The 14,280-nt window shown below is 50.4% G+C and overlaps 1 protein-coding gene across 3 annotated transcripts in view; it reads left to right on the forward strand.

Annotated features, from left to right (window-relative positions):
• The window catches only part of SUFU (SUFU negative regulator of hedgehog signaling), a 106,189-nt gene that overhangs the window by 76,671 nt on the left and 15,238 nt on the right, over positions 1-14,280 (forward strand). For all 3 annotated transcript variants that reach the window (XR_006345234.1, XM_043924899.1, XM_043924900.1), the window contains exon 9: positions 13,059-13,193. Coding sequence is in view for 2 of the 3 variants with exons in the window: in XM_043924899.1 (XP_043780834.1) it covers positions 13,059-13,193 (135 nt within the window). In the remaining variant the exon portion in view is untranslated. The remainder of the gene's footprint in view (positions 1-13,058; positions 13,194-14,280) is intronic.

Genomic DNA, 14,280 nt, shown 5'->3' on the forward strand with positions numbered 1-14,280 from the left:
AAGTACATGAGATGGGCCTTGAAGGTGCCCTAGAATTTTAACAAGCAGGAGATGGAGCTGACGGGGATGGAATGGGGAAGGCCTGGCTGGTTAAAGTTGAGGCTGGAACCAGGGAGCAGATTGTGGAGTAGGGAGAGTTGCTCTGGCTGCCTGAGGTGGCCCACCTGGCGAATCTGCCATCCAGAAGCTATGAGAGTGGAGCTCTTTGGAAAAAGCCTGGAGAAGCCTCCACTGCACCTCTGAGCAGCTTTTAACTCTAGCCAGTGGGTTTCTGCAGCCAGCTGCCTTGAAGGAGCTGGCCGAAGACACCATCCTCCCCTGGCAGCAACAGAGGGCCAGGCGGAGTTGTGGGGCATCTGGAAACTCTCCACCTGGGAGTCTGGCTCCCATCCCAGGGCCATACTTCTTCCCATGCCCTGAGCTGGGCCTCTTCCTCTGGGCCCCGTTGGCACTGGTGGGAGGTTGGGAGGTACTTGAAGGCTTAAAGTCTCAAACAGATTGCCCCATAACTTGTAGACGGTCTTCGTTCAGATGGCCCCTTACCTCTTAAAGTCTAGGTTTCTGGGCAGAAGGGAAGGGACTCGTGTGGAGGTACCCCACTTGCCCCTGTTATAGACCTGGAACAAGCCTGAGCTCTCACGCCCTGTCTTGGGCATACTTCCAGCTGCTGCAGCCCCAGCAAAAGGGGCTCAAGATTCTTGGATGCTTACATCTAGCTCAGACTCAGTCCGCTGGACAGTGGGGACCTGGTCCACGGGCCGTCTGCAGACAAGGTAGAGCTGCAGCCCCCACTCTGGCCTGAATTGGCTGAGCTGCAGAGAGGTGGGAGAGAGAAGAGCAGAGGTGCGACCCTCTGGGCTCCTCGCCCCGCCCCGCAGCTCAGGGACCCAGTCGCATCTCTAAGGCGCTGGAATCGCAGTCGGAAGGGAATCAGCACTGTCTCCTCTGAGGTCATCGGTGACCTTACCAGTCTGCTAGCATTTGGTTGAGAACTGGTTCCTCCTCCTTTCCCAAGAACATTTTCCAACACCACCCCCTGCCCCCCAGTCTCCAGCTCCCTGTTATCTCAGGATCAGTGGCGGTGGACTCCGTTCACATCAGCAAGCACGAGTGTAATATCTGTGCTGCCCACCCTGGGAGCTGACCCCATTTCAGATAAACCGCCTGGATTGCGACTGAGAAAGCTGACCCAAAATGTGCTGGTACCAGTGTTTGCTCCCCTCTCCGCGGGGCCACAGTGGGCATGGGCTGTGTTGTGTCTTTGCGTCTGGTTTTTCTTTAGTCAGGCTTTCTGGGCGGGGACTCCGAGGCGTGGTCCTCACAGGGCCGAACGTGGTTTGAGGAGGCTGTGGAGATACAGCGAAAGAGCAGAAGAGCCCGTGGAGCCTGGCCATGAGCAGCAGGGCTCTGGCCTGCCTGGGGTCTCGGACGCTCGCTCTTTCCCATCTCAGTAGCAGCCAACACTACTGGTAAAGCTCATGTGCCGGGTCATGTTCTGAGGGCTTTGTATTTATACCACCCTCGTGGTCACTCTGTGAAGTAGATAATATTATTATCTTCCTTTCCTAGGTGAGGAGGCTGAGGTACAGAGAGGTTAATAAGTGACTTGGTGAGGAAAGGGTGGTGCTTAGGGCTGTCCCTCAGCCGTTAACACGGTGTTAACTCCTCACGCCACACTCAGGACCCACGTGAGGGACACCCCAGACCAGTCTCTCCCCCTCCCAGGCTGACCCCTTCTCACGAGTCGGAGCATGAATAAAAACCTCTCCCTTGAGGTCAAGGTCCAGGCTGAAGCCCCGAGTTAGAAGCTTACTGTTTGTATTTAACTCAAGGAGGACATGCTGCCAGCCTCAGTGCTTCCAAATCCCTGAGATAACGAGATGTGTCATAATTGGCTCGTTTATATCACAGTTCCTTCTTGACACGAAGCCTCGTTGCCCTCATGTTCAGAAACAAAATCAGCCATACCTCTGGCCCCTCCACCACTTCAGGGCTAGGGGATTTCTTTCTTTTCTTGAGGCCTCACTTCCTGCTTACCAGAAAGGCAGGCCCCTCTGGGTAACCTGCTCCTCTCTCACTCGCCCCTGCCAGCCCTCCTCCCACCGCCTTCCCAGAAGGGGAGCCCTTGGCCCTCTTTGGGGCTTCTTCTAGCGTTTCACAACCCCTGCATTCCAGCCGTGAAATTTGTATCTGGCTTTTCCCAAGATGATCAGTTGAGAAAAGCCTCCTTCGGCTTGCTGGCGCCTCCCTTCCCACTGCCCGCCCGCGTGAGTTTGGGAAGCAACTCCTCTGTGCCACTGAGGGGAGCCCAGCTTAGGCACTGTGCCTGCCAGCATTTGTAAGGACCTGGGTCAATGGGGGAAAAGTCACTGGCATCCCGTGTCTGAAGTGGCTGGCTTAGACGTGGACTGTGGTATGGAGCCCGGCCTGTGCTCCCCAGCCTCCGCACAGGGACTGGGAGATGAGTGTGGTCAGGTGTACTGCGTGGCGAGGCTTGCCTCTCTGTATGCTTGCTCCAGTGCTGGGAAGCTGCCTCGGTGTACCAGCCCTCCTCCTTTTCCCTCTGCAGTGACTCACTGACCGAGGCTGGGGAGCCTCTAGGGAGCTCTCTGGATCACATAACAACCCCCCACCCCACCCCCCCGCAAAGAGGGGCAGGGCTCCTGGGTGTGTGTGCACATGTGTTGGTAGGGAAGGTTCCTGGCTGTAGGAGAAACCCTTTGTGGTGAGGTACCTTTAAAAAGTACACTAACCATCATCACTGAGCTCTTTCAGTCTTCTGGAATTGCACCAGCAGCACTTAAGGCTTTTTTTCTTGTTGCCTTAACTTTCTGGAAAATTAACGTTTTGTAGCATGATTTCTTCCGTCATGGCATTGTCAGCTGTACCTTCCCCCCAACATGCACCAGAACACAATGTACATTTCTCTCCACTTTAATGAGTGTCTCTGCTCCCATCTGTTTGGCCGTTTGAAGAGGGGGTCCCTATTGCCTCAGTCCCTATCTTGAAGAGCTTGTGACCTGGCCAAGGAGTCATTCTTTAAAGAAAACTGTGTTTTGTTTTCAGGCTTCCCAGGTGGCGCTAGTGGTAAAGAACCTGCCTACCAATGCCAATGCAGGAGATGTAAGAGACACAGGTTTGATCCCTGGGTTGGGAAGATCCCCTGGAGAAGGAAATGGCAACCCACTCCAGTATTCTTGCCTGGAGAATCCCATGGACAGAGGAGCCTGGTGGGCTACAGTCCATAGGGTCGCAAAGAGTCAGACATGACTGAAGCGACTTAGCATGCATGTGTTTTGTTTTGTTCAGCCTATGAGGCCCATGAAGATTAATTAGAAGAAGACAATATCTCGTTTGCATCCAGTGAATTGGGTGAAGGAAGGTGAGTTTCCATCTGGGAAAACAGCTGGGCTGTTGCCGTCACTTCCCACACGCAGGGCAGGCCTGGATAGCCTTGCTCCAGGGGCTCCATCGTATGAGCACAGTGGCCCGCCAGGAGCCCATGTGTCACGTTGGCTCCCCTCACCCCTCCCACCCTGGGGAAGTACGGTTGTTTTCACTGGAGAGAAAGCCCAAAAGAAAAAGAAACAGCCCTGTTCTCAGGGCCCCTGCCAGGCCCCACAGGGCTGACGAGGGGAAGGGCCCAGGCTCCTGTGATCCACTGTTGTCTTGCTGAGTGCCTGCCTTTACATGCCCTTCTCAGAAATACACATTTGAAAGGGCAGAACGAGGGCTCCAAAGCGGTCCTGCCCGGGTGAACTTCTGCTTGAACTCCATTCTCTGTCCACTTCCCCAAAGAGGTGAAGCTGTGGCCATTGTTAATACCCCAGCCTCAGAGTTCATGGCCAGCACGTTGAAGTTCTCAGTGCACACTACATCTCCTCCTCCTTGAGTTGCACAATCAGGAGTATTTTTATCACCCATCCTTGATCCTCAGTGTCACCCAACGCTTGAGCAGTGAGTCACTTCTCCAGGGAAGGGGAAAGGAAGGCTCAAAGGTGAGAGGAAGTGACTCAGTGTCTCAGGAAGCAGAAAGCCAAGGGCTCTGACTGGAGCTGGCTCATTCAGGAGAGCAGGGGTCCTTGTCCCCCACCCAAGTCAGACCACAAAGCTGCAGGGTGGAGTTCCCTCATACCCAGAGGAATTAGTAGTTGATGAAGGGATCCACCAACCTTAATACAATCCTTCCTCACTCTGTTTTCTTCACCCACACTCCATCCCACTATTCCATCATCACGTTTTTCTCCTTGGGATGTTCACAATGAAAATACTGCATTTTGTCATTTGGTTGTTGGTGTTTACCAATGCCCTTTTAAGGCCTTTTACCTCTTCTGTCATCCTCATCAGAGAATTTGTCTGAACTCAGCGATAACAGTAACTGCGGAGGTAAGCTGAGGCCCTTGCTCCCACCCACACGCTGTCCAAGTCCTGCCCTGAAGGGAAACCTGCAAGTGCTTCTTTCTCTGCAAAGTTCAGCGCTTTCGTCAGCAATCTGAAAGCAAAAGGAACAATCTCCCAGGCTAGTGGGCAGAAGCCAGAGGTTGGACTGGGCTCAGCAGGCCAAACCCACTTCACTTCTGAATCGTTGCCAACCTGTGTGCCCTGGTTCCTGTTCCCCAGCGTCCCCAAGGAGAAGGCCCCAAGTCATGTAGCCAGGGCAGACGTCATCACTGTCACAGGACTGGGATTGTGGCTAAAAGGAGTCACGGTGGTTGGGCTCCTCTCCTTTCCACACTTGCTGCCATTGATAGAATATGACCAACACCCTTAGGCTAAAATGGAAAAATTAAGACTTTGCAATCTGTTGAGAGCAGAGTGGAGAGGGAACATGGCTACGGTTCTGTCAACCTGTGACATGTGGGTAGGATGACCAGAGCATGTACTGCGATCTGTGCAGTACTAGAAACAAGGAGTCTCTCCTGACGTTGGAAGGAGAAGGCGTGTTAGGATATATAAAAAGTCCCCTTATACAGTGGGAAGTGTAAATATAGAATGTGTTATATAGACAGGTGGTAAAAAAGAAATAAATGGGAAGATTTAGATCAGTTGCTGAATTACTGAGGCGTGCCTCTGAGCCATCCCGTAAACCATTGCTCAGTGTTCCCAATACAGGAAGGATCCTGGGCTGGACAGGTTCTGTGGCCAAGCAGGTGATACTTTTACTAAGTATCACCATGTGCCAGGCCCTGTATTGTGGATTACTTCTGTCCCCATTTTACGAACTAGAACACAGAGGCTTAGCTAGATTTTATAACTTATCCTGGGTCAATGAGCCAAGATTAAGAAGGTTCAGAGCCAAAATTTGAACTTTGGGTTTTCTGAATCCAGATCCACGCCTCATCACCACTAGGTGCTGCCTGTAAAAGAGGATAAAAGTAGAGGAGGGGTCTGCCCCTCCTCAGGAAAAAAATAACTGGAAAGAAGGCCGCAAAAGTCTCCAAACCAGTGCACAGAGTAAAGCTGGTATTAGTTTGCCTGCAAACTCCTCAAGGTAACAGATCAGAGAGAAGCATACTAAAAAATAAAGTGAAATCTGCTAGAGGATATGCTCCATCGAAATGAGTGAAGAAAATACTCGGTAAACAAGAAACGGGATCCCATATGAGAAAGAGGGGAGAGGAATCGCAAGCGTGAAGGTGAAGGATGATCCCGTGAAGACACCTGTGTGGCAAGAATGGAGGGCAGTGAGTTCAGACTGGAGTCATTTGAAAGGATCCTCTGGAGAAATGTCTTTAAGAAGATAAAATTGATAAATATTTGCTCTATTTGAAAGTCTTGGGACAATCTGCAGGCCATTGGTAGTTAGTTTAGGATTGAATTATTGAAATTCACAGAAAACAATACAGTTATTAAATACAGGGAAAATAGAAAGTTACACTAAAAAGGAAAAGTAATCATAGTATATACTACATGAAAGTGAAGTGAAAGTGAAAGTCACTCAATCATGTCTGACTCTTTTCGACCCCATGGACTGTAGCCTGCCAGGCTTCTCTGTCCATGGACTTTTCCAAGCAAGAATACTGGAGTGGGTAGCTGTTCCCTTCTCCAGGGGATCTTCCCAACCCAGGGACAGAACTGAGGTCTCCCACTTTGCAGGCGGATTGTTTACCAGCTGAACTACCAGGGAAGTTCAGGTGTAAATAGCATTAGTATTGTATAATAACGTAAACACTTAATACTGATCCAAACAAACTTACAGTACAATTATCTTGGGAAGGAGGGAGTGTGAGATGAAAGGGAGCTAAAAGCTCATCTTCCATAGCAGGAAGTCAATGGGTATAGCCTAAAAAGGGAATAACGGGAAGTGGAAAGCATGTTAGAGGTATTGAGGAAAGTCAAAGAAGTGATATTGTAGGAGCTGTTACAGATTACTCTGTGTAGTGAAAAGAATGACAAGTTCCAGATAAAAATCACAGAATTCGCACTAAGGTAATCCCTGGTCACTCAGAGGAACTTCAGCATCCCCAGCATCAGGCCGAGAGCTCAAGGTGAGTGTTGTATAACGGTCTGACAGGCGTCTTGAGAGCGTCTTGTTGTGGGGTGAAGGAGCTGATGGAGTGCCTCGCTGTGCATCTGACTGGCAGGGAGGCTGATGCCATAGGCATGACAGGTCCTTGGGACCAAGTACTTAGGCAGAGCAGGGTTTAGGAGGGAAAACCCTGGGCCCTGTCAGAACACTGCTTGGTCAGTGGTCCCCAGAGGGAGGGTCCCTACAACCTTGTAAGAGACTTTGTTGGGGATTAAGTGACAAGGGGTTCCTGTGGCTAAGCTTGGAAGATACTGGCTTACATAAAGTGAAACTGGTTTGTTTGCCCTCCATAGTCCTCCTCAGAGTCCTCGAAATGCCAACATTTTATGAATCTCTCATCAGAGTTGCAGTGTGCTGCATCCAGCCCTTGCCACATCTGCTTTTCTAAAAGTGTGTCTTAAATTAAAATTCCATCGAATACCCTTTGGGAAGCCCTGCTGTGGCTTCTAGGAAGCAATTCTTTTTAAGAGTTCAGGGGAAAAAATAGATGTGTCTTCGTGGCCTTGGAAACCCCAGAAAGGAAAGACCACTCAAATGGATGGGAGGCTCTTAAGAAGAAATATTGTGGTTACATGTTTGCTGGCATCAGGAAGACCTAGGGGTTTTGTCTCAACCCTTTATTGCCTCATTGTGCTATTTGGGTCTAGTTATTTAAGTATCTGAGTTTCAGTTTCTTCATCTGTAAAATGGGAAAAATAATACCTATTTATAAGGTTGTTATACCGTTCATGGGGTTCTCAAGGCAAGAATGCTGAAGTGGTTTGCCATTCCCTTCTCTAGTGGACCACGTTTTGTCAGAACTCTCCATCGTGACCTGTCCATCTTGGGTGGCCCTGCATGGCTTGGCTTATAGCTTCATTGAGTTATGCGAGACTGTGATTCATGTGGTCCTTTTGACTAGTTTTCTGTTATTGTGGTCCTGATTCTGGGAAGGACTGAGGGCAGGAGGAGAAGGGGGTGACAGAGGATGAGATGGTTGGATGGCATCACCAACTCTATGGACATGAGAGCAAACTCCGGGAGATAGTGAAGGACAGGGAATGCTGGTGTGCTGCAGTCCATGGGGTCACAAAGAGTCAGACATGACTTAGTGACTGAACAACAACAATAGGGTTGTTATAGAAATGAAAGGAACAAATATATACAGGGTTTAGCATAGGATCTGGCTTCATATTTGGGCTTCCCAGGTAGTGCAATGGTAAAGAATCCGCCTGCCAATGCAGGAGGCGCAGGATGGGTTCTAGCCCTGGGTCTGGAAGATCCCTTGGAGTAGGAAATGACTTCATAGATGGTATCTCATTATTATTATTATGGATAGTCCCCTGAAAACTGAAAGGAGGTGTAATATCTCTGGGGACCAGTACAGATATATAGAGAAGTCTTTACGTAACTCAGAATATTTTTGAAGAATTTGAACAAAAGCTAGAAGAAGTATGTTAGACCAACACCAACTTTAAGGAACAGGGTCAAGAAAAGCTGAAACTTTTCTTAGGTCAAGAAGAGCTAAGTCTTGCAAAAAAGTGCTGTGATCAACAAAAAGGACTATTTTTTATACTTCTGTTTGGAACAAGAAGAAGAAAACCTAGGTCCTGTTGTTTGGACAGACCGATGTTAATCAGAGACAGAGAGGCAGCAAAAATTTACTCTAGTTCTGTTAGCTTCCATCTCAGATAGAATGGTTATCAGACTAGGAAGAATCACACAGGCATTGATAAAAGAGGATTGAAGCCATGATTTCCAATCTCCTGGTCCACATGTATTGCACCCCAGAATACCAGTCCAGTTGGCAGATGAGATTCAGGAAGCTGGTGTCAGTAATCTCTGAGGGAATGGGAGAGAGGTGTTGGCAGACTGAAAGCACTCCGAAGTTCCAAGATGCGAAAAGCATCTTTCACTCTCTAGACTAGCGAGCTTGGTGTCAACTCACAGGGAAAACTCTGGGCTAGATTGTTCAGTGAGTAGGCTGTGAACACTCCCTAAGGAAAAACAGTGAGGTCTGCTTTCACAGAGAGTCAGGCCTGCCAGACCTTCCTCACTGCCTTTTTAGAAACACTTAACCTATTTCTACCTGGTAGATAAAGGAAGTGCTATAGACCTCATATAGGTAGGGGTGAGCAAGACATTTGGAGAGTATCTTCTGACATCATCGTTGGCAAGACACAGAAATGTCTACAGAACATCCAGGAGGGTGAGGGATGTAGCGGTGGAATGGTTGGGTTGATTATAATCGGTTGGATGAGCATACCCAAAGAGTAATGATGTCAGTCTGTCAGCCCGTCTGCCTGGCCCTGTCCTGTTCACTGTTTAATCAAAGCCTGGGATGAGAACATGGATGGCAAGTTTATCAGTTTTGTCAGTGATGTGAAGTCGGGGGAAATGCCAATATGATGTGTGTCAGAGCCAGGTTTCAGAAATATCTGGACCGCTCGAAACCGTAGCCGAGTAACAGCAGAGTCCTGTTTTAAGCTCCAAATCATCTAGAGTACACATAGGCGGGGGAAGAAGAGGTTTAAGCTCAGTCCATGGGAGAAAGCCTGAGGGGGATTTGTTGACAGAGGGAGTGTGGTATAAGTTGGTAGTATGATGAGGTTACAAAGAATAGACAATTTGATGACAGTTTTAATAGAAACAAAGTATCCCAAGCAAGAAAGCTCACAGTCCCTCTGTGATCTGTGCTGGTTAAACCACGTACTGTATTTATTTCCACACATGGCACCTCAACTTCACTCCTGGACATGACACTAAGGTTTGACAAGCTAGAGTGAATGCAAGGGAGAGTTACTTGGATGGATGGATGATTTAGGACCTTATCTTAAGAATATAGTTGAAAACCACAATAACAACAGCAAAGAATATCGTTGAAAGTTGGGGCAACAAATCCTGGAAGAGAAACTCTTGTTGGGCTGTGGGAGCAGCCTCGGGGATGTACAAGGCTGTCATGGAGGATGAATTAACCTACTTCTGGCTGACTTGAGGACCAGTGAATGAGAATTGCAGGAAGGTTTATTGTCCTCATTGCGCAGGAAGGCAGCCCTGCCAGCACGTCCCTCAGCAGAACAAAGGCCTCAAGGGATTTTGTTGACCTGTAGTTGGGCCTTCCCAGAATACCAGTGGTTGACCAGGGCCCACAGTGACTGCTGCCCCATCTCAGAAGTACCCCCTCCCAAGCCCAGGGTAAGGACCTTTGCTCAGAAAGGGGGACTGACTTGGCTAGAGGCACTTGGATTCTGGGCCCAAGGTAAAGGCAAATAAGTATCTATTAAGCTATCAACTTTCCTGCATGAGGAGCAGGTAGACTTCTAGAGGCAGTCTGCTAACATCCTGGTAATGCATTCCAGATACATTTTGAGTACCCTACATCCCAGGCACTGTTTGATGCTTCACCTAGGTCATCTCATTTAATCCTTATAAAGGAAAGGGTATTATTATTCTTCCCATCAAGAAGATAGTAAAGCTTAGAGAGAGGTTAAGTTATTTGCCCAAGGTCATATGGGACTCGAACCCCAAACCTACGTTTATTGGCCACTCTGCTTCCCTGAGCATACTTCATCACCTGGCTCCATCTCCCCAGCAGCTCCTGGAGGTTGCGGATCGCCACGCCTTCCCTGGGAGCAGTTCTCCCCTCCAACCCCGAAGCTCTGCCTTCCCCTCCACTAGGAACTCAGGGAGAAAACAGCCCAGCTGAAAAATTAGGCCACGCTGGCGAGCACACTACTTATTTTTTTATGACTAAGATTAAGCTGACAACCGTGCAAAACATTGCAAACCTGTGTCGGCTGCAGATTTAATACCTCACCCAGCCCACACAAATAATTCATGCTTCTGCATCGATGTCCAGAAAAAACAAATCAGCAAAAAGCTGGGCTCCTGCATGTGTGTGTGTGTGTATCTGCCCTGTTTCCATTGAAGCAGCAGGCCGGAAATACCCAAGCTCCAGGACTGCAGATCTAGCATTTTGCAATTTTTTTTTCTCTTTAAAGATTAAAGTACATTTTCAAATGATTGAAGGTTGGTGGGAGGTGTAAATGTGGGCACTTGTCACATTAATTCTTCAGATGATTAAGTTCTTTTCCATTTCTTTAAAGCTGTTTGCACTTGGGTTTGATGTCCTCGTTCCGGGTGAGTGTGTTGTAGCAGTTACCAAGGTGACTTTAGCTGACTTTCAACAATTTATTTTTCCCTCCAGCTTGAGACGTCTCTAGCCCTGTGTGCTGTTGATTCTGCTCTCCCAGCCCCCTGTCCCCACCCCCCAGTTGCTATTCATCCGCATTTTTGCCTGTGTCAGAGAGGCCCTCTGCCTGGCCCCACCTGGCAGCTGGGCTGGGAGCCTGGTGGTGGGTGCTGTGTCTCAGAGGTGACACAGGGAAGTGATGGTGAGAGTCACACCCTGGTTCTTCCTCTTAAACTCACTCTGTGACTGTAAGCTTATCCCCTCTCCTATCTGAGCCACAGTTTCCTTACCTGTACAAGAAGGGTTAACCACAGAAAAATTTACCTGGTGTAGGGTCCTACTCTGGAGCAGAATAAGGGCTCACCAAAGAGGGCTGCTGCCTTTCCTGAGTCCTGCTGTTGTCCGAGCCCCGAGGCTGGTGTTTGGTGTTGCCCTCCTCCAAAGGGAGGCGTAATGGCCAGGGCTTCAGGGGAAGAGAGCTGGTCAGAGGTCCAAGGCTCGCACGCTGGCCTGCCACAACCCAGCTCTCTGACCTTGGACGCTTTACCGGCTCATTTTCTTAAAGGAAAGAGGTAGATTAAACACTCTCAGAGTTTCCTTCCAGCCCTGAAATTCTGACCTGCTTGGCCAGCGTGTTTTGTCTTCTTCACAGGTCTCCTGAAAGGGCTTGTCAAAGGAGGTGCTAGGGCAAAGGGCAACTCAGAATCGGTTTTGGGAGCCCGGAGGAAGAGACTATTTTGTGAAAGAGCAGTCACATCTGGGGATGGATCCACGCAGCTGGTGGGAATGGTCCTGTTACCTTGGGCTTATAAGTCGCTGCCTCAGCTGCCCCGTGCTGCCCCATGTCACCCTCCATCCTGCCTGCTGACCTCACCTCCTCCCTCTGGGGAGGTGCTGTCTTTGAGTGTTGGGGTGCCTCTTGGGCCACAGGCTGCAGTCCTCAGCCCTCCAGTGTATAAGGAGGTTATCAAACCCAGACATCCTGGGTGGCTTCTGCCGCTTGAATGATAAATAACTAAAACTTCTCCGCCAGTATTTATTTATTATATTTATTTATTTTTGGCTGTGCCGGCTCTTTGTTGTTGCACATGGGCTTTCTCTAGTTGCTGGGGCTGCTCACTAGTTGTATTGTACTGGCTTCTCATTGTGGCGGCTTCTCTTGTTGCAGAGCACAGGCTCTAGGCACATGGACTTCAATAGTTGTGGTGTGACAGCTCAGTTGTTGTGGACACGGGCCTAGTTGCTCCTCGGCATGTGGAATCTTTCCCAACTAAGGATTAAACCCGTGTCCTCTGCATTGGCAGGTGGCTTCTTATCCACTGCGCCACCAGGGAAGTCCATCACCCAGTATTTTGATTGGACACCTGAGTAATTATTTTGAAATTCACAGTCCAAACTGGGATCTAGTCTTTTGAATGAGATCAGTGGGTAACCTTCACTTCCGGCTAGGGCAGATTTGCGAGGTCGTCATTGGGGGCAGCTGAATTTGAAAGAGTGAATCTTAGATTGCAAAGGGACCCTGTGGCCCAGCTGTGGAGCAAGCTGTGGGTGGGAAGCAGGATAGGAAGGGGCGTGAGGCAGCAGTGGCAATGTGCCGTGGTGGGAGCCACAGTCAGGAGGAATCTGGTACCACGTTCCTGGGACCTCATTGCCCAGGGTGGCGCCTGGTCCCGCTGCCCAGCCAGGCTCACAGATCTGACTCCTGCAAGTCTGCTCTCCACCCCTCAGTGAGGCCTGTGTCATTTCCTGTTGGATGAAGGGTGTGTATGTCACTGCAGTTGTGGGCCGCCAGCAGGAGTGTGCATGCTCTGAGCCTGCTCTGATGTCACAGCCTTTTCAGGGTCAGCTGGAAGGAAGCTTTCAGAGCCGAGTCTCCTGGCACTCTGGTATCCCAGCATTGGAGAACTTGGGGTCTGGGGCTCCGGGGCAGCAGCAGAAGGGCTCCCAGAGACCCCTGCTGCTATCTGAGGAAAGAACGAGCCACTGTGACATAGCTTTTCTACAGTGTGTTAGCCAAAGATGAGGTTTCAGAACCCACCTGCGACCAGATCCCAGGTCCACAGTCCCCGCTGTGCAACCTGCACAAGTTACATCACTTTCTTGATCCCAGGCTCCTTATCTGTTAAAGGGGTGTAAGAATCGTGCCCACCTCACGGGGGCGCCGTGCCCACCATGCGAGGGGTGCCTCGCCCAGCAGCTGGCACTTGGCAAATGCGGGCTGAGTGAATGGTGGCTGTTGTTATCTTTATCATCAGTCACCATCCTTGTTGCGCAGGAGCCCCGCCTGGGAGCCTCCCGTCCTGCTCTGCCTTGTGGTTTTCACCTTGTGCTGAACCTGTTCCTGTGCTTGCCTCGCAGGAGCCGCAAAGACAGCCTGGAAAGCGACAGCTCCACGGCCATTATTCCCCACGAGCTGATCCGCACGCGTCAGCTGGAGAGCGTCCATCTGAAATTCAACCAGGAGTCAGGAGCCCTCATCCCTCTCTGTCTCAGGTGAGTGCCACAGTGCACAGCTTGGCCTCAAGGAGCTACCAGGCCTGTGCTTGCCCCCGCATGCCTTGGCGGAGTCTGGGACCCTGGTGGGGAGGAGAGCTAGTCAGGCAGCTCCAGCCTGGGCCTGTGGGCGGGCCTGTGGCCCCCTAGCCCACCAGTAGCCCCCACTGCACTGAAGAGCTCTCCTTTGTGCAGAGAAGTGTTCCCCCAGCCCTGCTTCCTTACAAAAGTCCAGTAACCTAGGATATCTCAGACCCCCCCCTGCCATCCCACCAGCCCAGTGGCAGGGTCCCTGGTAGCACTGGGGTGGTAAGGCATGGGCTACAATGGCTGGGACTCTGTTTTCTCCTGCTTTGCTGTTTTTCCATGCAAAACACTCAGTTCTCTACACCCTGTGGCCCGCATCATACTCCTTGAGGGACTCAGAAGCCCAGACTATGTCCCTTCTGCTGCCATCCACAGTGCCAGAAACCCAGCCCCAGGGCCAGAATGCAGCTCCCTGCATGAGGACACTGCCCTGGGAAAACCTGTGCAGCTGGCTTCCTACACCGCCCCGGGGGTTCCACCCTCAATTTTACAGCAAGGATAACTGTAAACCCTGACAACAGTGACAGGGAAAAAGGGGAGTGTACTTTTTGGGACCGTCCCTACTGTCCCAGAGCCTGGGGAAAGAGCTTGGGTGGAAACCAGCCTGGCCCAACAGGGCAAAGACAGCAAGTGGTCAGAGTGACCAGGGGCTGGCTGGGCCCCTATACAACCCCCACACCCCCCCCAGGACCCCAACCACTTCCTCCCCCAGCTCCCTCTCTGGCCCAGGCTCAGGGCCTTTAAGCTGGTGAAGGGTTAATCTGAGGCAGCCTGAGGAAGCCAGGAGCAGGTTTTTCTTCCTTTGCTGACTGGCATCTCTGCCCCTACAAGTTGCCCCTGCCCACCCTTCCCCCATGTGTTATTTCCAGATTGGGGGTTAACAATAACTTCTGTGGCTCTCTCAGAGTGACCTGCTTGGCTTCAGCTTTTTTTAAAGATGTGGACTTGGTAGCCATTTAACTCTCACGAGAGGCCCGGAAGTGGGTGGACCAGACACAGG

The sequence above is a fragment of the Cervus elaphus genome, chromosome 15, assembly GCF_910594005.1.
Source record: "Cervus elaphus chromosome 15, mCerEla1.1, whole genome shotgun sequence".
NCBI lineage: Eukaryota > Metazoa > Chordata > Mammalia > Artiodactyla > Cervidae > Cervus > Cervus elaphus.